The sequence below is a fragment of the Chroicocephalus ridibundus genome, chromosome 1, assembly GCF_963924245.1.
Source record: "Chroicocephalus ridibundus chromosome 1, bChrRid1.1, whole genome shotgun sequence".
In the NCBI taxonomy this organism is placed as follows: domain Eukaryota; kingdom Metazoa; phylum Chordata; class Aves; order Charadriiformes; family Laridae; genus Chroicocephalus; species Chroicocephalus ridibundus.
The window spans coordinates 150,780,843-150,803,703 of record NC_086284.1 but is presented as its reverse complement, the minus strand read 5'-3'; the positions used below and the strand labels follow the sequence as shown (position 1 = coordinate 150,803,703).

The 22,861-nt window shown below is 40.5% G+C and overlaps 1 protein-coding gene across 3 annotated transcripts in view; it reads left to right on the top strand.

Annotated features, from left to right (window-relative positions):
* Positions 1 to 22,597, top strand: part of DERA (deoxyribose-phosphate aldolase) — a 56,157-nt gene extending 33,560 nt beyond the window's left edge. For all 3 annotated transcript variants that reach the window (XM_063358673.1, XM_063358689.1, XM_063358681.1), the window contains exons 7-9: positions 14,540 to 14,652; positions 18,322 to 18,471; positions 20,213 to 22,597. In XM_063358673.1, coding sequence (XP_063214743.1) covers positions 14,540 to 14,652; positions 18,322 to 18,471; positions 20,213 to 20,269 — 320 coding nt within the window. In that variant the 3' untranslated portion in view covers positions 20,270 to 22,597. The remainder of the gene's footprint in view (positions 1 to 14,539; positions 14,653 to 18,321; positions 18,472 to 20,212) is intronic.
* Positions 22,598 to 22,861: the final 264 nt, after the last annotated feature.

The window sequence follows — 22,861 nt, the reverse complement described above, 5'->3', positions numbered from 1 at the left end:
ATTGTAGAGCAGCAGGAGTGTGGTAACTCCCCAGAAATCCCAGGACTTGTCACTGGATCTCAGAGGAGGGTCGGAACCCTGATCTGCGGATTTCTGCTTCTTGACCTGTGAGAAAGTGGCTAATTCTTTATGCTTCAGCCTTTGAAACTGGTTGTGAAATAGTAGGTTACAGTGAGTAGGCAGGTACTGACAATATAACAGACAGTTGAGAGGGGTCAGCCCTCTATTAGTAAACTACCTTAAATACCTGAATAGCCTTTTTCTTTTGCTGGTATTCAAGATCTTTGCAAAGCGTGTTAATTAAGGAATATCTAAATGGTATACTTTCAATTTATAACAACTGATGCAGAGAGGTGAGAAAGCACCCTTGTTGCGTTAATTTTCCCCATGAATGAAACCTTGTTTCTATGTTAAATAATTTGTTAGAATTTGAGTTAAAACTTCTGAAGTTTCATATCACCTCAGACTGAGAAATCGTTGCACAGTGAATAGTTCTAGTCAAACATGCCATCAAAATAACACGGCTTCCTGGCAAAAAACTTTGCATCTGTGAAGCTCCAGCATTGAAGGTAATGGTTTGAGAGAATGCAATTTTAAAACATGGAAATATTATGTAAAATCAATAGATGTACAGGGTACTATTTATTTCTCTGATATTTCGGGTTGTTTTTTTATTGTGTTAGCAGCAGGTGTTAAATTCTACTAAACCAGTGAAAAATAGAAATAAATATTTAATTTACTGTATCTATCAATTTTACAAAATTGGCTTATGAAATATTAAAGTATCTTTTAAGAGATTGCAAGTAGGAACACTAGTTAGAAAATCCAGTCCCTTAACAGAAACTTAATATAGATGTGGAAATAAACTCGGCATGATTTTAGGGTTGTAGGTCCTGGAATTTTTTTGTTGCTTTTTAAGGTGGAAAGGCCTAGTAATCGTGCTTGTCTAATTTGAAAGTATATACTCATGACAGCAGAAATGTGAAATTAGACTTCTAAAGAGAAAGATGTTGAACGGAAAAATACACAAGGAATATGTGACCTGGAACATCAATAGGTTATTTTAAAACTCTATGGCCACTCATTTGATTAAACCCGTTTAATCATAAGGCAAAGCAATACAGCAGAAAACAAAGAAGCATAACAAGAGGTGGACACAAACATAAGTGAAATACAGCTTGAGACATAGAAGTGGGACAAAAATCGTCATATGAAACAAGAAGTTCGCCATAAGTAGGTTATGGATAGTTTCCTTACCAATAAGCCGGATGTTAAACCACGCTGAGATCAATATAAAGACATCCAGTTAACAGATCATGTCCTCATGGTGCTAACGCTGTATTTCAAAGTGTTACATCATTGAGTGCAGAGGGACAAGCTGAGTGCTGGGTATGCATGATGCTACAAAGACAGTCCTCGCTGAGCTGAACAGGACTGCCTATTCGAACGCAAACATTTAAGCTTGTGTTTAACATTTTCCCTTCCTTCTAAATGTAAGTTTTTAACTGGAATTTAAGAGGTCTTCTTAATAGACTTTGTCAGTCTTTTCTGAAAGGAAAATATTTCTATCAGAATAGGACCACAGGCTACAGCAATATTCTTCAGCAATGTGCTCATTTCAGTGGTGTTTGGAAGGAAAGCTCCATGACTTTTTCCAGCTTGCCCCTGTGGTTGCTTGCAGTATTTTTGGTGAGTTGCACAAGGGACTTGAACTTCCTTGGTAGGTACCTGGGTTACTTGGAGCTCGTCTTCCAGGCTTTCTGCGCTCCTTTGACCCGTGTTGCCAAAGTGCAACCTGTATATGGAAGGTGGTGTAAGGAATGGAAGATATTCCCTTCTTTGATACTATATTTTTGAATTTCAACCCCTGGGAAATGTTCCTGATTTATGTATTTTTTAATTCCTTTTGTGAAATTAATTTCAGCATCTCTCAGATAAGACAATTTCTAGTTTCTGACTATGCTTACTTTATAGTTACCAGAGACAATACCTTTCCCAGGGCTGCCTGTAACAGTCCTGCTTTTGAGAGGATTTTTTCAAAGACAAAGATGACAGCAAAGTCCATAGTCTTCATGGCAAGTCAACAGGGATCTGACATCTGATTGTCATATGCACTTTTGATGTTTCTTCCCCTCTAGCATTTGTGCTATAAAGTGATTTCCCTGCAGTGTACAACTGCAGATGATTTCTCAAGTTGAGTTCTCCCTAAATCTAAGATGTAGAAAAACTTCCTCCTTGATGATGGCAGGACTTTTTCCTAAGCAAAAAGTCTTCCTTCCGTCACCTTTGCAGTTACACTGCCAATCCAATGTCCAATTCACCAGCCTATCCCAAACATTGCAGAGGTGAAGTCTTGTAGTTTATCAAGGAGATTTGTTAATCCATCTCTAATGGACCAAAAAGGAAACAGGTGATGTTCCATATTCTGTGCAGCACATTAAACTTAAATTATGCAATGCAAAATAGTGAATCATATATCTTCAAAAGCCTGCTTCCCACTGGAAAATGGACGCGTAGAGAGCTCAAAGGAAACACAAAGCCCTACACGTAAATGAAGCTTTGAAACAAACCCAAGCCCCAGGATGAGAAAGCAGCTGGGTGGGGTGTGATGGAACGGGGTGCCACGTTTCTCATGGCTTTTGGTCCCCAGTAAGAGGAGGGGTAGCATTTTCAGGTGGTGCTCTGATGACAAGATAGCATATAAATGCTGTTGGTATCTAACTGGTTACTTTTATGTTGTAATCAGGTAACGTGTTTGCAGCTTCTCTGGATGTAAGCAAATTTAGCTTCACAGCAGTTTGCTTGGTTGCCGGTTGCAGCATGGTTGCAGCTTCGAGGCAGGCTCCTCTGGGAGCTTCAGCTGGATGGACGATGTGCTGTTGTAGCAATGCCATTTCCAGCCATTTCCAGCGCCTGGGTTAGAATTACAGCTCACTTAGCTTTAAACTAACTGTCTCCAGAGCGTAATGCAGAAATGCTGGTTCGTTGCTTAGAAGTAAAACAAAAAAGTCCTAGTAAAATAAACAGAGCTATTCTGTGCTTTCAAACAACTTCTTGGTGAGTTCATTTGCAGGGACTTGCTTGTATAAGGAAGTAAAAACTGAAGGCAGGAGAGAAACCTGGGAAGAAAGTAATTTCTGCTGAAATGTTCGAGAGATTAAGTACAAAAAAAAAAAAAGTGAGGGGTAGAGAGAGGCCTTTTGGTTTGAAGGGCTCCTGTGCCTTTTTTGCTGTCTTAAGAACAGTTTTGGAGTGAAACACAGGAACATGGAGATCACTTTGCAATCTGTGTATAAAAATGCTGCAGATGAGAACAAATAATTATGAATTACTAACACCACTGCATTTTGTTACTCAGAAATAATTCAGAGAAGGGTTCTCCCAGTTGAGGTTTCGTGAGGTTCATGAAAGACAGAAGCAAGACAGGAGCTAAGATTATTTGAGTGGAATTTTTAAGTGGCAGAAGACAAAGGGAAGGTAAGAAAAGAATCCGTTCAAGTTGGAAGGAGGTTACTAGTATGGCATTTGAGGTATCAGCAATGCATTCTGTATTATTCACGGCCGTAACTCTGGTATGGCTTGTAGGTTTTCTACGTTTTCATTTGCTAAATTAGGTGGGACATCACATAAAGAGTAAAGTAGTCAGTGAAACGTAGAAAGGTTTAGATCATCATGTTCATACTAAGCTTGTAGACGCCTTTCCACAAAATGTGTAACTTTTTAATGTTAATTTACTAGTGAATAATTTAGAAATACCTGTTTATTTTTTAATAAAAAAGAAGATATAAATTGGATGAGTGTTCCTAATGTTACTTACAGCTGCCCTGAGCAGATGTTGGGGAGTCTTAGTGGTATGCTAGACCAAAATAAGTTTTATGAATAAACAAACAATTTATTTTTACTACCAACTCTTTCAGGCTGATTCTCTCCCAGATTGACAGTAAATGGCTTTTTAAAGTCTCCTCATAAATAATTACCTTTCTTGTGCCACTTTTTTTCTAGGCACTTGGATTTTAATTATGATGATGAACAGTTTTAATAAGTTGTTAAATAATTTTATCTTTTTAGGGCTGAATCCATTTTCCATTCCTCTTTGATTTCATTCGTTCCTGGATTTTCAATCCTTTCAATTCTTGCTAGTTCACTTGATATTGCACTTTCACTCCCCCTTATAAATTCACATTGGAGAAGCAAACAGCATGCAGCAGCATCTTCTTCTTCTGAACTCTACGCACACACCCCCACCTTAGCTTGCTGGTTAACAACAGTCTCCTGTTACTAGTAACCATTTGGTTTAACTCGGTCATTTTGATCACTGTAAGTCTGAAAAGATAGGTAATTAAATGGAGAGAATGAGGTTTTGCTTTGGGCTAATGTCTGGGGGCCTTAAAGCATTCTGCAGAAGATGGCTAGCAAAGTGAATACTGTGCTTAGTTGATAGATAAGGTATATACAGCGCTTCTATACTCACCTTCGGACCTGTGTTTTCCCATGTAAATAATTATTAGATGCCTACGTATGTAATTTGATGTAGAGAAATGCTGAACACATAATTCCCTGTGACTTAAGCTGTGATTCAGTATCTGTGAAGAACAGCTGCCTTATTGAAATGTATGCATCCCTATTGGGATGGTGGGGAGAAGAGACAAGTGAGAGGTTTTTAAACTTCCTGATTTTTAGTCTCATGGCATGATCAAGATTTACTTAATTAGAAGTGACTACTGTTAAAAACAGAAATCCCACAGATCGTGTTTAAACTTTTATAGTTTTCGTTCAGATTATGTATGTCTCGTGATCCCACTCCTGACACTGAATAATTGGAGTCACTACAGAAAATAGTAATACCCATTTAGATATTGTTAGAAGTCATAGTTGAAAGTGTGGATCTTGCAAGGCTTTACTTTTATCAGGTTAGGGTCTGGCGGTTCTCATCAAATATCTGTTTCTTTGGAGTGCGGCCTTGGGTAGCTTTGCTTACTGTTACGGTCTGTATGACCAAAACGGAGCATGCTTAGGACCAAGCTCAAATGGAGAGACAGCACTGCAACTTTTTTACTATTTATGTCAGAAGCTTAGGATTACAGAAGGAAAGGTGTAGACCAGGCAGTCGTGCTTCCTGGTGTAGTGGTGGCACCATCACTGCCGCTGCTGTTTGGCAAGTTACAGCTCAGTAAAACACGGGTAATGTTTTGCTTCACCACTTCTATTTCTGAACGTGTAAGTGTGAATGAAGAGACCATTGCTACTGAAGTGAGGGTCCGAAATATTGCCATGCAAAGCTACAAACTTTAGATAGTGGTGTGTTGTTTTGTTTTTTTTTCAGACAGACATAAAATGTACTGTCTCAATGAATAGTGACATTTAATAACTTGCCACTAAATACCTATGAGAATATATATACATATAACACAAAGAGGGTTTGATACTCAGTTTCTTTCATTCACAGTATTTTTGTAAAAAGCGTGAAATGCTGAAGTACAAAATTGTGCTATATATATTTAGTGGAGGTTCTCAAAAATGTAAAACCTATATATAAAACATAGATTTGAAGACTGAAGTATCATCTTCATTTTACCAGTGGGCTAACTAAATGTTCATTTCTATATCAGTTTCAACTATTTTTAACCAAAACCCAGGCAGTTGTTTTATCGGATTGTTGGTACTTTTGGTTTGAGATGCTCACCATGATTGCAGTCTGTGACCAAATCGGCACACAGGCTGTTGACAAATGAAGGTGGAGAAACAATGCCCCAGCATATTAAATACCTTTTTATGAGTTGCTGCCTATTTCTGATGGCGCTTAAGGGTCTTTTTTATTTCCTTCATTTTTTAAAGTAGTGCTCAGTAGACTGTTATGCCAGAAAAGTCTGACTGAATTTATCAGCAGCATGCCTTCATAAAGCATCCCTTTGAAATAAAATTGTTAGTTTTGCCATGTAAGCATCATTAATAATACAATGCAGGGGGGGGTGGGGGTGGGGGAGAGATTTCTTAAAAAACCAGAAGTGTGTCTTTCGCTGATGCCCAGCAGAGAGGTGCCTCCTGCTTGGAGTGTTGCTGCACAGTCAGGGGTTTTGGTTGGTTTTTTTCATCGAGGGGGGCTAGCAGGCTATTTGGTATTCAGGCTCCCTGAAGAGCAGGAACCGTGTAAAACAACCCTATTGACAGTAGTGAAAACATCTCTCGGTACCTGGAAGCTGTCACCCGCACTGCAGCCTACACACGGTGGGCTTTTGCAAGTTTTGCTGGATGTGAAATTATCAAGGTGGGGAAAGAAGGAGGAAACACTCGGAGGGGCAAAAACTTCTGGGAAGGAGGAGCTGCGAGTAAGATCGGTATGTTTTAAAAACAACCATAGCTTGCCGTTTTACTATGCTGCCTTATGCGTAGGTAAGGCTTTCCAGGGTGTTACCCTTTGGATATTTGTCGCATCAGGAGAATGCCCACCACCTGCACCCAGGAAGTTCATGATAGAATCTATGTGTTTGTAAGTTGGTTGTGTTGGAGACGTTCAAGTATCATAAAAATTAAACTAAAAGTGCCTGACATTTTCCTAGGAATCTCATGATTACTGGAAGTGGAATATTCAGCCCTCTGTGCAAGCCCCTAAGTAACCTATTCTACCTGATTCATAAAAGCCAGGAGGAAACAAACACATCACGGATGAGTCTGGTGAGATCTGACACCTTAGATTTTAATTATTTTTTTTTTCCAGGCAAAGCCAAAAGCTTGACATTGGCCACGAAGTGCTCTCGGGAAATGCCTCTGATACTGGAAATCCCCCCAGTGCTGAAGCCCCCACCTGTGCCAGTCGCCTTTTTATGTGTAGGGAACAACGTGGAAGAGGGGCTGACGCTGGCTGTTTGTCCTCTGCATGACAAAGAGGCTGGATGCTGGACAGATTCTGATTGTGGCATTAAGACATGACTTTTAAATCTCAAAAATCAATCCTGCCTTTCTCTGGGTTAGAGTCAGAACAGAATCTTAAACTGCTTTTATCATGAGGTGTTGAAAAACACTCAAAATGACATTGAAGTGTCATGATTTTGGCTCTATTATGTATGGGTTTTTTAAAAAATCTTTAAAATTCATAGCATCTTCTTGATAAAGTAGACTGATTTTCTACTTGTTTTGTTCAGTGTGGAATATTTCCAAATGGATTTTAAACAGCTATTTCTTCAATTTGAGTAATTTTGTTACAAGCTAATAGACAATGCGTGAGCATACCTGAGTTTTAATGTTAACATATTTGTTTCAAAGTTGCTATCAACATTAAAAAGCACAAAGCTAAGTGTGGTTGCTAAAACACGGCATGCAATATGCCATGTAGTGCTGCGATTCTAAGCAGTCATGCATATTTATTATTTTCTTCCAATTTGCAGTGCTATTACTGGTAGATATATCAGGGTTTTAGCCTCAGTCTGTAATATGTCATGTACTGGACAACATTTTGAGAGACTGAGATGTATTGATCCAAAACCAAGAATGCCAAGAGGGAAAAAGCCTGACCTAGATCAGTGCTGTTTTAATTATATCGCAGTTTAGGATAGTTTATCATTGTTTAGGTTAGTTTAAGTGTGAACAAGTAAACGATGCAAGGCAATTCAGTGTTTGTAAAGGAAGCTTAATGGGTGAGATTTTCAAATCAAGTCTAGTTTCTCCTGCAGCGTTTTGCTTTTTCACCCAGCCCAGCGGGAGCACGTGTCTCGGTGCTGAGAACCTGAGTGCCCGCATCTAATCTGAAAGGAGAGGCCAACCTTTGTGCTGCTCCACCGAGGAGCAACAACCTGTTCTAGCGGCAACCTGTGTGTTACTAGTAAAGTGATGAGAATGAATGTTGTGGTTCCGTCTCAAACACCCAGCGTGCCTTAAGCTGCTGTACGTGGGACACTAACACTCTGCCAAAGCAGAGAAAGTCACCATCCCCCTCAGCCCCTGGCCACATTCATATCCCTGTACAGAGACAATGTATTATTTTATAATCTTTAGCTTTTTTTATGCAAATGATGACTTCTGGACATTAGGGTAATTTGCAGAATTCAGCCATCGCTGCCTTTGCAGCAAAGAGTCGGAACAAGGTGTTGAAAGATGTGACTGCCTTTTTTGTAGGTAGCCGCTGTGTAATTGTGGAGATGACGGTGGTGGTGGTGGCAATGAGAGGGAGCAAACCTGCTCCTCTGTGCCTCCATGCACGCTGCAGAGCACTTCTGCTAGGTTTTATGCAGGTGCTGCAGCTACTCTCACCACTAGCACACTATCCATGCTTTTTTCAGTTGTTTGTGGTTCTTCTACTCTCTTCCCCCATACTCCTCAGGTATGTTGGTAGCTGGTGCAACAGCCACATCTTAAAGCTAATGGTAACCGACACATTTTGTCCCCATGTACCACTTCTGCTACTACTTTCACCCTGTTTACTCTTCTCTCCACTGGGTAAAATGCGCCACAGCTGCCTGCTTCTGTTTTGTCATGGGTGTTGATCCAGAGGAGGACATGGGTTTGGGTATCTGGGGCCAGAGATGTGCCACCAACACTGCCTTCTACCCTGGGTGTGCACAGGGATGTGCTCTCAAGCTGAGCCTATGCTAGAGTAGAAAGGAGATTTGCACTGATATCACTCGTATTTTGTACCTTCCTCAAAATCAGAAGGGGAGTGGCAAAAAATATCCCACAGAGTAGTCTGTAAAGGAAAACTGCATTGCGAGTGGATAAGCTGAGAGGAAAGGTGCATTTTTTTCTCAGTGATTACAGTAAGGTTAGGATTAGGTTGTGAGATGCGTTGATTTATTTCTTCTTTCTACCTTTGGCTCGTCATGTGTCATTAGGCAAACTGCTTAACCAGTTCCAGTAATGCCATCTGCAAAATGAAATAAGGTTAATATAGGTCATACACTGTAAAGCCCTTGAGTGTAATACATGGTACACAGTTTTAAAGAAGAAAAATGAAATTGCTGTAAAGAAACATGAAATTTAACAAGGAGATAACAATACGGACCACAACTTCCTTGTAGTCCCACTAGTCGCTTTTGGGAGGATATCCTGCTGTTTCCTCTTTGGAGAGGAAGAGGAATGGCTGTTCCAGCAACATGTAATTGCCTGAGCTGCTCCTGCAACCTGGCATCTCCCAACACTGCTTCTGCCTGGGAATTCAGGAGGGGACTAGGAGCACGTTTCCTCCTGCGCTTTAGTGTGGTTTAAAGCCTAAAGCCAAGAGCCATCTTTGACAGGGATTCCAGCTGTGGCCTTTGAGCCCGGGCCACATGTCAGTTATTTATCTTCTCTTTCACCATACCAAATAGGGAATGGATTGGAAGGAATGTTCTTAAAGTAGCAAGAGCCTGTGCTATAAAGCCGAGTAACAGAAGGTGATATGGATCTTTCTGTTGAACCTTCTAAAGAAACACATTTTAAATGAACACACAAGAAACTAATGCTAATTAAGTAATAGTATTCCATGGAGACCTGTGGTAGACACTATTATAGTGCATTAGCGAGCTATGCATAATTCAGCAATGCTGAATTCTTTCAGACATCATCTACAGGGCATTTTGCATAAGTATGGACTTAATAATTTGTCCCTTCGTGTGCATGCCTAAGTGTTCCTACGGGCGTCGTTTGGCCTGCAAAATGCCTATTACTGGAGGTGATGTACAAGAAAGGAAGCATCCATTCTGAGTCTTGAAAACCAAGCTGAGATGATAGGATGGGTCGTTAGAAAGGTTGTCGTATTTGTAAACAGACATTAAACATGGAGGCTTATGATGTGGTGGGTTTTTTCCTCTGCTCTGTGCAGGCACTTTTCCAAAAAGAATGGCAAAAAATAGGCAGTTCACAGAAGACCAAGTCATAAGCTAGCATTTTTCAAAACGGTGGCTTAGACGCAGGCATGTGGAAACATGCGTAGGCACCTAACCAAGTGGTCTGGCAGTATAGCCATGAGTGATGGAGTTAAAGCTACTTGGTGAGCTACTGCTAAAGCGAGTTGTCACAGCTTTGTGTTCTCTTCTCCTCCTCAGCAGCAAAGTTAAGCTAGCAGGGAATGTATTTTGTCTTGCCACCGGAGTAGGATAAGGACATGTAAGTGGACAATTACAGTGACTCAACTGACAAGAATTAGCTACTACATTAGCCTTTTATTTCTTGCCCTTACCTCTTCTTTTCAGAGGGTTGGTAACCTGGTCACCCCTTGTCAGGCTAATTGTCTGTGAATCTTAAGACCCTTATTTTAGGTACTCATAAAATAGAAAGATGACTTGCTAATGGGACTTTATGCACATTTGATAATGTACTATTTTATCATTGCTACCTGTCAGGATAAACAGCAGGGGCTTTTGCAGGTCCCCTCAGCAGCATGCCTCTTTTTGACACCAGTCCTAGAAGTCTTGGAAGGGTATGTGTTCACCCTATGTCGCCGCATATTGTTATATCTGAGTTGCAGCAACCAAGATATATTTGTGCTCATTGCAAGTACTCACAAAGTAGCAGGGCATAATTGTCCCTCTGCAAGCAGCTCTCTCTAAACTATTGTTTAAAACTGCCAGACGCATCTTTGTTCTTTATTAAGAGTAAGGCAACAACACAAAGTCTGTACTTATCAGGAGATAATCATTCCCCAAGGGCATTTGAAGCACTTCACAACCAAAAGGTTGTGATTACTCCACGATTGCTATACTGCTTATTATTCCTTATTGCTTAATTATAGAACCAGAGTGTGTTTGCTGGATGCTGTCATCTAAATAAGGTTCTCCAGTTCTCATGCTCTGCTTCAGTGTTACGTGGACTGGGAAGCTTTGTAGCATTTCAAGATGATGTAGGGGATAGCAGTAGGGTGGGCCAGTCATGGCAGCTCTTCTGGCCTTCAGAAAACCAGGGTGTTCAATCCCTGCCCTGCCAAATGCTTGCTGAGAGCCCTTGGGCAAGTCACTCACTTATGTATACCTCTGCTCTTACCATAAATAAGGGGGTGTCAGTATCTAGAACAGAAATAGTATAATGGACTTCATCCTGACCTCTAGGTATGGACTTAGGCAACACACTATGAAGACAATAATTTTCTTTTTAGCGTGTGCACATTCAGCTGACTTATTTTGAGTGGTCTTTGGTGGAGTGCAGTGGCTGAGGGTCGTGTGTGCGTGGGGGGTGAAAGCGCAAGAGAAGAGGGGATTTAATATCTTAAAATACTCTTCCTGAGTTCACAAGACGTGTGACTGCAGCCCAAGTGGTCTGGCTCCCCGCCACGCCGAGAGCTCGTTTGCTGTCAACCAGAGAGAGCCTCTCAAACAGAGGCTGGGGCACCGTTCACGTTTCTTAAGGTTTATTCAGATTTCCGTCTCTGGTTAAAGTAAGCCGATGCAGTTTGTGCTTGCCAGGCTGTGGTGCTGTAATGGATCACGCGCAGGTGGGTTACTAGGTTGGCAGCAAGCCCACCTGAAACAGGCGTCGAATGCTGCTGTGTTTCAAAAAGGCTTTGATGTCTCCTCTCGTTAGTGAGTCAATGAGTCTTACATGACTGGCTGCCTGGAAAGGCAATGTACTGTTGTGGTTATGCATTGGAAAAGAGTAGGAAGTGCGGCCTTTTCCAGGCTCACTGGGCCTAGAAATCTACCCTGAAGAACTAATATTTTTAGGTCTTTGATTTAATGTTTCATGGAATCAGGTAACCTACCCTAAGGAAGGGAAAAGCCACGCAAGTTGTATTTTAACATTAGCCTTGATTTTTTGAGTGTATACATTCAAAGGAAGATGGGATGATGGGTTACAAATCTCATTTCTAAATCATCACTTAAATTTCCAGACGAAACTCCTGCTGAACTTTGTTCCTTAGACTTGTTTTTGAAAACTTGAATAAGAAATAGACTTGGTGAAACTGCCTTATTATTACAAGGCTGGCATAAAGTCTACTTAATGAGGTGCTTTTTGCGGCAGTGGTTGATTTTTAAAATCCCCCTTCTCACTCCTGAAATCCAAACATTAATAGCACCTCCCATTGTGGTGCTCTCTGCTAGCGTGCATCTTCTGTCTTCTGCAAGGGGCTGCATGCAATCCTGCTAGTAAGCTCTTGTGTCATAAATAGAATTTGTTCAGGAAATAAAAATGTATTGTTTTCATTGTTAGAGGATGCTACTAAATTGGCTGTATGTTTGTCTAATAATCACATCTAAAGCTGATTATTCTGGTAATAGCCTTAAGATATTATTTAAAAATAAATATATAAATGCACTACTTTTGTACTAATACTAGTTTTTAATCTCTTCTTGTTTCTATGAAGTCTGAATGAGATTTTCAAAATTGAATAATAATTTGATCCGTTAATCTTTTGAAGCTAGTAATTTTATTTTCCCCTCTTTGCAGTCTCTGAGGCTCGCAAATGAATAGAGCTTCATTACTGGAGTCTGCATTTAATAACCATTATCCATTATCTTGTAATTAAGACTCCCTGTAACGAATCATGAGGACAATGCAAAAATACATAGTACATTTCTTTAATGAACTGGAAAATGTTCATCTTGTTCTATTTAGTAATGAGTTGCTGAATAGTCGTTAAATCCACTGGAGAATAGAGCTAGATGGATTTTGAAGACTATCTTGAGTTTGTGGTTAATCTATTAGAATTAAAATTTCATCTTCTATTTTTATCAACAGCTGATTAGAAGTCATTCTGTTTGACCAAATTGATTAGAAGACCATATACAAGGGCAGCTGTTGTTTAATGAAAGTTTTTAATGAAACTGTACCATAGAGACTTGTAATTATAAGACTTATAAAAGCTTTGACTTACCTTATACTAGAAAAAATGAAAAGTATTGCGCTGAAGGACTTTAAGTGCTACATTTCGAAAGGGAAATTAAAAATATAATTTGGTGCTGTTGAAGTTTCACTTCCACTGTTACTTGTTTTAATGTGACTATCAGATGTCCATAGTGTCTCTCTGGAAGGGATTAGCTCTGAAATATGTAGCTCAATTGTCTCTCATATGTCCTCCGTTCTTTGCAAAGCTCAATCAACTGTTAATTGCCTCTTTTGTTCATCGCACTTTTCTCTGGAGTTAGAACTTTTTTCACAAATAACTGTTTCTCTTTAGAGTGGGAATTGTCATAGGAGGGTGCAATTTAATCACCAACGGGCTGAGTTAGTGCCTAGACAGGAAGCCTACAGAGAAAACCGTGGTCTTATGAGACACAGTGTTAGTGAAACCGTTCGATTAAGTTTAAATCACGGGATGCAGAGACATGCCTGGCTTTGTCTTAACTTCCTACCAGGCTGAGACCTAGCTGCCTGCCAACCTTCGTCAGGAAGTCTCTGGAGTGTGCCGCAGTGCACCGTCAAAATGTAGTCTAGGCAACTCTTTGGCTTGAGCCAGTAGTGAAACTTCCCGGCTTACTCTAGGGGATGTTGTAGAGGCATCATCATTCAAATAAGAGACAAAATGGACCCTAAGCCAAATTTGAAGTGGAAGCAGATGCAGTGCCAATTGACTTAAGTGGATGATGCACTACTACACGATGTTTGAATTATTCCTCCTCTTCTCCCGATTACTTTTGATAATTAATGATCCCACAGTACACCTTTTCTAAGAAGTAGGTTCCCAGGGATGAAGTGCGCCCTAATGCAATTAAAGAAGTTTTGTCATTGTATTGTGTCAATGAAGGTTCATACACTGCAGGCAATTTTTTTTTTGTTAGTTTCTTAGCTTTTTGTTATATTGTGCTGCAGGATTTTTTTTAAGCCAACCCAGAACAGCAAGAATGCACAAGTATTCAGGACAGGCAGTGGGGAATATTGTTCAGAAGTGAAAGACCAGAAAAAAATAGGCCAAGGATAACTTCTGCTTCTTCAAATAACACAGATGTTTTGACCTTTTCTACTGCATTGTATCAGACCGTCCTTTAAGTATAGTAATTTGCAATGTTGCAATCACAAAATGCATGAGAAGGGAGTTTTTCCGCTGTTTACAATATTACACAGCTGGTTTCATAAGTACACGTGGGATTTCTTTCCTTTCACTTTAAATAGCTGCGGGAGATGCAATACTAGTCTGTCAAATGTGAGACTAAATAGATGCAAAGTTAAATTAAAGAAAATGATGAAAATTGTTTCTATTCAGGAAGATCCTTGTGTAAATACTAAAATGTTGATTTATATGCAAAATTTTTCAGAGGAAATAATTTCCATTGTTGTAGTTAGTCAGACACATTCCTATTAATGTATATATACACGTATATTCAGTGTCCGTACAGGAACATGTGTTATATTGGACTGTCCTGAAGAGATTGTTAGTCTGATAGCTAGAGCAAAGAATTAAGAGCTGGGATGTTCATTTAGCCACTGAGATGTCTGTCTTGCTCTGAAACCGGGTGGGATTATCCTCCTGCTCTAGTCTCGAACCAGAGCAAGCTTAGCACCGGCACCACAGGGACGTACGTGTAAAGGAATGCTTCATAGTTGCTGTGAAACATGAGGACGTCTTTGGATGGTGTGAACTATGAATGTGCAGAGTGGCTCTTGTTCTAAAACTACCATAAAACTTTCTGCTTCCTTTCAGGTTCTGATTTTATAAAGACGTCTACAGGAAAGGAGGTGGAAAACGCGACCTTTCCAGTTGGAGTAGTCATGATGCGAGCCATTAAAGAATTCTACTGGCAAACTGGCAACAAGGTAATTCTCACTACCTTTATAAAAATTAACCAAACAGGCTCACTGAGAAGGAAATAAGGCTGTAATAGTTTCAAAATGCAGAACATAAAAATCCACATACATTAGCTTCTGTGGCTCTGAGAGCAATGGGTCGTGTGACTTCTGTCTTGTATTCCTCATTTGATTTGCTGATATTTGTATACTTTTTTTAGAAGTAAAAGAAAGCTTTTGGCTTTACTCCCTTGAATACCTGTCACTTCGTTCCATAAAAGCTCGTGCAATCTTGATGCATCCCCTGCTGCGTTTGGGTTTGGGTTTTGTTTCACCCTTTAAGGTATTTAAATGGTCATTTCCATTAATAACAGGGTAAATATGAAGCTGACAGTGACTGGCATACTCCCGTAAACCTCAGTGGAGCTATACAAATTTATAGCCATTGAGAACCTGTCCAGTGTACACAACTGTATGTTTTGGCTTTGTTCTGGCAACCCAAGGGATAAATTCTGCTTTTTCCTCCCTTGCCCAGAGGGGCTTTCCAAGGGGGCAAGAGGGCAGATCCAGTTGGATCCTGTTATCTGGGATGGAGGGAGAGAGAGAGGGACAGGGGCCAGAAGAACATTGTGTCCTGGTACACGTTTATCCATCAGGTCATTGTCAAGTGAAGTCAGTGGAGGCAAGGAGCAGGGGGAAGCGTATGGCAGAGCCAGTGATGAACTATCCATGCATCCATCCTTGCGCTGAAGCAGTGAGAAAGCAGAGGTTATCCAGGAAGGCTTAAGCCGTCTCTCCCCTCCTTTTTCCATGGGCAAGTGGCGGCTGCCAATTAGATCTGGTGCTGGTGTTCAGCAGTGGGCTTTGTCCTCACCTGCAGCCTCGGGAAAGATAACCGTATCTCTAGCTAAGACCCTCTCCCCATTTCTGGGTCGCTCTTCCATCATCTCCAGCTCACCCCTTCTATCCCTTCTGCAGGGGTATGGTGTTAGGACGTGGGATGAGCAGCGGGATAGGGGCTGAGGTGGCTTCAGGGGCTGTTGGAGCTTGAGGAGCATGTGACAGTAGGTTAGACGTGTCCGTCTGCTCTCTGTAGTCATCTAGATGAGGCCAGTGTGGATCCCTGGGCTGTCCTCACTCCTCCCTTCCCCAGCCTGCATCTCTCTGACACACAACAACTGGAGCAGCTCCGATAGTCTTCCTGCTGCGGGAGCATCATCGCTGCTGCCAACCCGAGGCAGGTCCCTGGGGCCAGGTGACTCACCTTGGCACCAGCGCTGCTTACGCGAGCTGTGTGCCAGAGATTGGGCTCTGCTGCATTAACACAGCTTTGTACCTATAATTGGATATAAATGTTAAATTCACCTTTTGCTTTAAAAGGATGCATTCATGGTATAAAATGTGTTATTAAGAATGAGTGCTTATGTCTGTGTGCATGTGTGTGTCAGTGAATTAGATGTAAACTGACTTTATGTGCTTTTATTAACTGAAGACAATATTATCGGTGACAAGAGATTTCTAAATGGTTTCTTTAACAAACTAATTTTGCTGCTGTAGGGATGCTTTCTAGCAAGGCGTTGGCTGGGAAAAACAGGTTAATACAGAAATTAAACTTCTTCGAGGAAAGGAACAAGTTGCAGAGTAACATTTATTGAATGATAAGCTGTGGTGGTGATATGAAAAGTGTGCAATATAATGGGAAATAATCTTTTCCTGTCATTATTGAAGGACATACATAAATTGGTTTTTCTGTTGGGAAAACCCCCAATCCAGAAAAACTTATTACTTTTAATAATATAAGGTGAAGAGAAAATTCTTGAGGAGATGAACTTATTAAGCAAAATAATGAAATGCTGTGAAACAGCAGGAAAGTGGTAGCTGGACTTTGTACTGCTCTTGAATTAAATTCCAACCCCCCTTCCTTTCTGCATTTTTGTGGCAGTCAGATGTGCCGTTTGGAAAGCTGGTAAATGGAGGAGAGGACAGGCTTGTCTTTGTCAGCTTTTTTGCAAAGAAAAGAGCTTTCAGAATTTGCTAAAAGGGAAAGGAATTCTGCATGGTGTTTTTAATTCTCTTATTAACTCTATTTTACTTGGTTTTGCCACAGATTATCTCAAAGAGCTGTAATATTTCTAGGAAGAAACCTAAATTTGAATTTCATTAGAATTCCACTTCCTGAGGGAAAACACATTCCCACCATTTTAATTTTTTGTCTAGAAGATACTTTTCCAGTTGCTGTCGTTTAAATTCCTTTTGGAAATGTAATGTTAACAGATGTATGCATACACTCATGCATCCATCCGTCCATCCACAAAAATACAGTCTTCGTGTTTTGGATTTATCAAGCTTTTTCAGTTATTGTTCTTTACAATCTTGTTGGAAATATGCTGTTATCACAATGCTTTAGTGTGAGAGAAGGATTTATTCTGTGTTTGCTTGTCCTGAAATCACTGTAAAAAAAATTACCAAACACATTTAAAAACAGATACTTTTTGATTCCAGTATTACATCCGTAAGTTACAAAGAAATCCTCAATGCAGTGAGGTTTCAGGAATGTATGTACAGAAATCAGAATGATAATTGTTGCGGAAGGGGGCTGACAGGAAGGCAATGAGGGAAATGTAGAAAGAATCATGTGCTGCCGTAAAGATTGTTCAAATTTAATATTTTTTTTTTTGATGCACAAACACTTTTTCCTAATTCTCCTTGTTTTTCAAGAGCTTAATAAGCTGCTGCAGGCCAACATTTTGGCTAATGCAGGTGACGAAATTTTTGATGAGGGATTTGATAGCTGCGTCTCACAAGCTCTGTCTCAGATTGAGATGCGTTTAAATGGCACGTAACCAAAAGACTGGCATTAGGGGTGCATGCCAAGTCACCTCAGTGCTGGCTCTGCACAGCAGGTCGTTCATGGGATTCAAGATGTGCTTTGCCTCCAAGGCAGGTTTTTTTGATGTGTGTACCTCTACATACGTGGCAGTTCACCTGACCAAATATGACATGTATCTCACATCAAGTGACTGAAAGCTTATCCAGCATGTGGCAGAGAAGTTTTGCAGTTCCTGTGAAGCACAAAACTTTCAAATTTCGGTAAAGACAGACCCAATTTAATTCCCATTTGTAAAATTTTAGTGAAAATTAACCCTCTGGTAGGTTTGAATCATGTATAACCCAATAATGTACAACTGTGGTGTACAGGCTTTTCATAAATCACAGCCATCTCCCACTGCTTCCCATATGAGTCAGCTGCCTCGTGCTTTATTTCAGCATCTTTGGTGTTATGTTATTGCATGTATGTTTGTTGTTATATATTTGGAATTAGATTGTGACATGGGCAGTAGGTGGTACGCAGATATTCCAGGTCCTGCCTCAGTCCCTTGGCCTGACATGTCCTTATGCAAAGTACTCCCATTAGACCTCAAACCCAGCTGCTGAGAAAGTGCACTGGGGTCAGAAGTGTTACTCCCTCAGTTGTGGTCCCTTAGGAGGAAAATGTTACCTTTTGCAGTGATGGTTGAGGCTTGATAGCTCTCAGCACTCATCCAGAGTTTATACTGCGTGGAGTCAGATACTTACTGAGTAGAGTTGTTACATACACCACAGGCACTTTGAGACTGCAGGTGTACAAATGCTGATTGCTCTTCTAGGGTTGCTGATGAATGAAAATGTGTGTTGCACTTCTTTTTTTTCTCTATAAAGGTTGGATTTAAACCTGCTGGGGGCATTCGGACAGCAAAAGACGCTATTACTTGGCTTATGCTGGTGAAGGAGGAACTGGGAGTGGAATGGCTAACACCAGAGCTCTTTCGCCTGGGTGCCAGTAGTTTGCTGGAAGACATTGAGAAACAGGTTAGTTGTTAATCGTTTTCAGCTTGGTGGAGAGAAAAAGTAATCTTTCTAAATGTGCTGGCTTACTGTTTTTGCAGAATGTGCTTTTTGGTGCTGTTTAAAAGATAATAGAACATACATCTAATTCATTATTAATGACAGGTTCACTTCCAGCCCAGTATTTCTTTAAATTTGGCCTGTTATTACAGACATCTGGGACTCTGGTATTCCAGCAGCTGGCGATTGCCTTGGCCAGGTTTGCGATGTGGTGTGACTCTATGGAGACTTTTGCAAATGTGTGGTAGTGCGCTCCCCTGCACTCCTAGCTGTTCCCAGTTCAGCTGACCCTCAGAATATCTCAGAGACCCTTTGTGTCACTGGGTCACAACTGTTCACAATGTATTTTCATGCTGTGAAGAAAGTCACATCTCATCCTACATGTGGTACTGCCGGTAGAGAAGGTTTTACATATTGATTATTTTCTGGGGGGAAAAAAGCAATTGACTCCTACAAAGCCTCATTTTTCTAATTGCTTTTATTTCTGTGCAGTGACACAGGCTGGTCGCTGTGTTTCCTGGCAGACAAAGAGTGTATGAGGTGCAGTGGCAATGTGTAGTTCCTGGTGGGAAGAAGGGTTCTGACCTATCTACCCGTGATCTACCTCAGTGACGCAGGGTATCAGCCCCGGAGGGTACAGTGTGGTGTCATAGGAACTACTAAACCACTAGGGCTGCTGAACTTCACTCCCATGTTCATTAAGCCCAGGAGATGAGGTGATATTAGCTTTAACAAAGAAAAAAGTCTGAGAGTCCTCGTGCTGTTGCTGCTGGTGGGAGAACATGAGATGTAGGGGATTTAGTGGAGAAAAAAAGCACCAGTCTGTTCCCTTTCCCACCTTTCCTAGTAACTGAAATACTGACATGTCTTAAGAAATATAGAACAGCTGAGAGATGTCAGGTGAATATTCATGACGGTTGAAAACCCCTGGCTCACTCCTGCAATGAGAAAAATACTGGCTTGCTTCATTGCCAGGCTGCCTCTGCCTCACTCTTGACCTAAAATTATGTCCCTGGTTATGACACAGCAGCATGAGCTTTCTTGTTGCCACTGCCATTGCTGCTGAGTCTTGCAACACAGCCAGCGATTGTGTCGCACGATTTCTTCTGATTTTTTAAGGTTGGCATCCTGTTATCTGCCAGGGATTGCAGAAATGCCCCAGTCATGACTAAAACTCTGCTATGCTGTGCCATCTAAAGACACGTAAGATAAAACGTCCCAATCATTATATTCAATGAAACAAACAGATATTTAAAAAGACCCAAACAAACGTAGAAAATGGGGAGAGCACTCCCCCACCTCCAGGACAGGACAGGTAAAAGAATAGTTTGAAACAAGCCATATAAAAGCGTAAGCAATTTGGGATACTTTGAATATCACAAAAGAATACTGAAATTGTCAAAATCAGATTACAGTGAGCGTAAAGCATTGTCTTCTACCTGGCTTTTTTTGAAAGCTTAGTTAAAAGCAACAAGAGTCTTTGCTTCTTACTTTTTTTCCAAGCAAAGCAGCAAGAGCCCGTAGTTCAGATCCTATAAACAAGGCTATAAAGGTATATTACATCATATTTTATGCACGCACCCACACATACACAAACAAATATCCATCATCTTCATCTGGCATGCCTTTAATTTGTTACTTCCTTGACAGTTTCAGATTTATAGTCGTATATAATTCCATCATAAATTTTCTTTTTTTCTTGCAGATTTTCTATCACGTGACTGGCTCTTACGCACGTCAGCATGACCTGGCAATGGCTTAGACACAAAATCAACTCAGGATTACTTTTACAAAAGAGGTCTTTAAGCAAACAGCATTCAGAAGTCTTCTGACAACCAAGTGCATATGATAGAATTAAAGACCTAATTCTCCCTTCTTCATATTTTATAGTATTTAAAAATATGCTCAAGTCTGCTGGTTGTACTTGATCCAAAAGCAGAAAAAATGGTAATTCTGAAATGGTTAAATAGTTAATACTTACAGATTTGCAAAGTTAATCTTGCAAAGTCTTCCTCAGACTAGCCTGAAAAGCTTATTAATGGCAACACTGAAATACTATGAAAAAGATTTAGGTGGCCTGGTAACACTTTGCAGTCACAGAATATGAAATATCTATGGAATGTTTCAGATTGCTAATTAAGAACTACAGATCTTGGAATAGCTTTCCACTCACCTCAGACAAAATCTTCTGCCACAGACGTGTTGCACTATTAATTGTTATGTTGATTCAGTTTCAAGCATTGTAACCTGAGAAAACGAAACTTGGCTATTACTTTCTTTTATAAAATGTCTCTGTAGCAAAAAAAGTCTTTTTTTTTTTGGTATTTTTTTGCCCCAAACTTGGGTACAGACATCCATATTTAGACCCTTGAATAAAGGTGGCTTGATTTCTAGAACAGCTGAGTATCCACAGTTGCTCCTGAAGTTAATGGGAGCTCTGGGTGATCAGAACAACTGAAAATCAAGCAGCATCTATATAGGTGCCTAACTATGCATTCAGCGGCCTATTTTTAGGCATTTCACTCTTAAAATTTTAGTCTAACTTGCTTAGAAGCTCCCATTGCTGTCTCCTGTCATTTTAGAACACATTCATGCAAATCTTTCCATTTTAATGTAGGGGGCTTTGACTGTCAGTTTGCAGGTGTCACTGCTATGCTGGCTGAACTTCAACTTTGCCGTTCTAAAAGCAATTCTTTAATTTAAAAGGTGATTTGAATTTTGTCCTTTACAGGGTTTACAGCTTTAATGTAAAAGGTACTTTTCTCTGGGCGCACTAAGAATAATACCAAAATCATCAACACCTTTTGAATATTAGACTGGAGCTAGTAAATTCATTATTTCAGAACTGCATTCTGCTCACTAACCAGAGTTGTACTAAAAACTTAATTATCTTATCATCATGACTAGTCTCACTGACTTAAGTAGGTCTCATCAGGGAAGTAAGAGGAGGAGGATTTTGCTGTAAATCAAGCTACAAGGTACATTTATTACAAAGAGATCTGTGTTTCATAAAGATAATAACTCTGTTATTTGTCTGGCTATACCACCTGAATCACTAGTGTCTATAAACCACCTTGGACAGATAGGAAAGCTGAATGGGGAAAAACATATATCAGAGAAACAACATATACAGAAAGCAAAATCCTATATGCACTAAAAATAGGCCTTAATTTCCCAGGAAGTAGTTAACGCAAGGCGCTCGGCCTTTTTCTGGTTTAGGTCTCAACACAGAAAATGAGGCTGAGCTGTGACTATATTTTCACATGTCTGTTTTCCTGGAAAGTAGCCTTTTTTGCCATGGGTTTTCCTTCTGATTTCACTGCCATTTTCTTGAAGGAAAAATCCAATGCCTGTTTGTGTATTTACAGGAAAATTCTGCTGCTGAGCTTTCAGGAATACAGAGCCCATTTTACGAAGTCAGCTCCCACCAGGTGCTTGCCAGGTTGACCCTCTGCCATGCCCTCCCAGTTTAGCTCTAGCTGTGTAAATGTTAGAGAGTATTTCAATCCTTTCATAGCAGAAAGATTCACCTCACTTGCAAAGCACAGTTTTTCATTGTTGGTTGTCTTTTGGACATTTAGGGTGAAGATAGAAGCTATTTTTTGGAGATGCTTTAGTCTCTAGGTGAAGGACTCCATGTAGTTCCTTAAAATTAATGAAGGTCCAACTTTGCCGTCTAACTATTTAACATGAGTACCTCTCAGAACAACCTCACTGTTTCCATGGGAACTACGTGTCAATTAATGAATTTGTCAGGAGGAATTACTGTATTTCTGTTGTCAGCCCCCCTTCGTTTTCATGTGGACATGGGCTGCTGCTGGTTACTTCGCTTCAGAGGGAACAGGCTCCATTTGTGGAGGGAGAGGTTTGGCTTCCTGAAAAGTTGAAGATAGCCACTTCCCTTTTCCATGAAGATTACAAACTCACTGATGTGAAATGGTGTGCAGCTCCAAGCCAACCAGTGTTTTGGGAGAAGCTGGATCGGAAAGTAACATAAACATTTTTCCTGTTGAAAACTGTAGTTTTTTGGGGAAAAAAAAAAAAAAGAATCAATGGAAAAGTAACAGAATGTGTAAATGCATTCAAATAAAGATGATTCTGGTTTAAGGGTGGGTTTTTTTCAAGGGATAAGCAGAAGGCTCAGTGTTACAGAGTGACAGGTTGTCTTTGTTAACTTCTCTGTGACTCAAGTGAGTTGTATTCATAGTGTCTGTGGTTGTGGACCCCCAACATGACCCAGAGCCTCGTCTTTCACTCCTCCTACAGAAGCTGCTCGTACCAGCCAGGTACTGGCCTGTTGACAGCCCTAGGCGATGCGAGGGAATGAACGTGGGCCCGTAGTCCCATCAGGAGC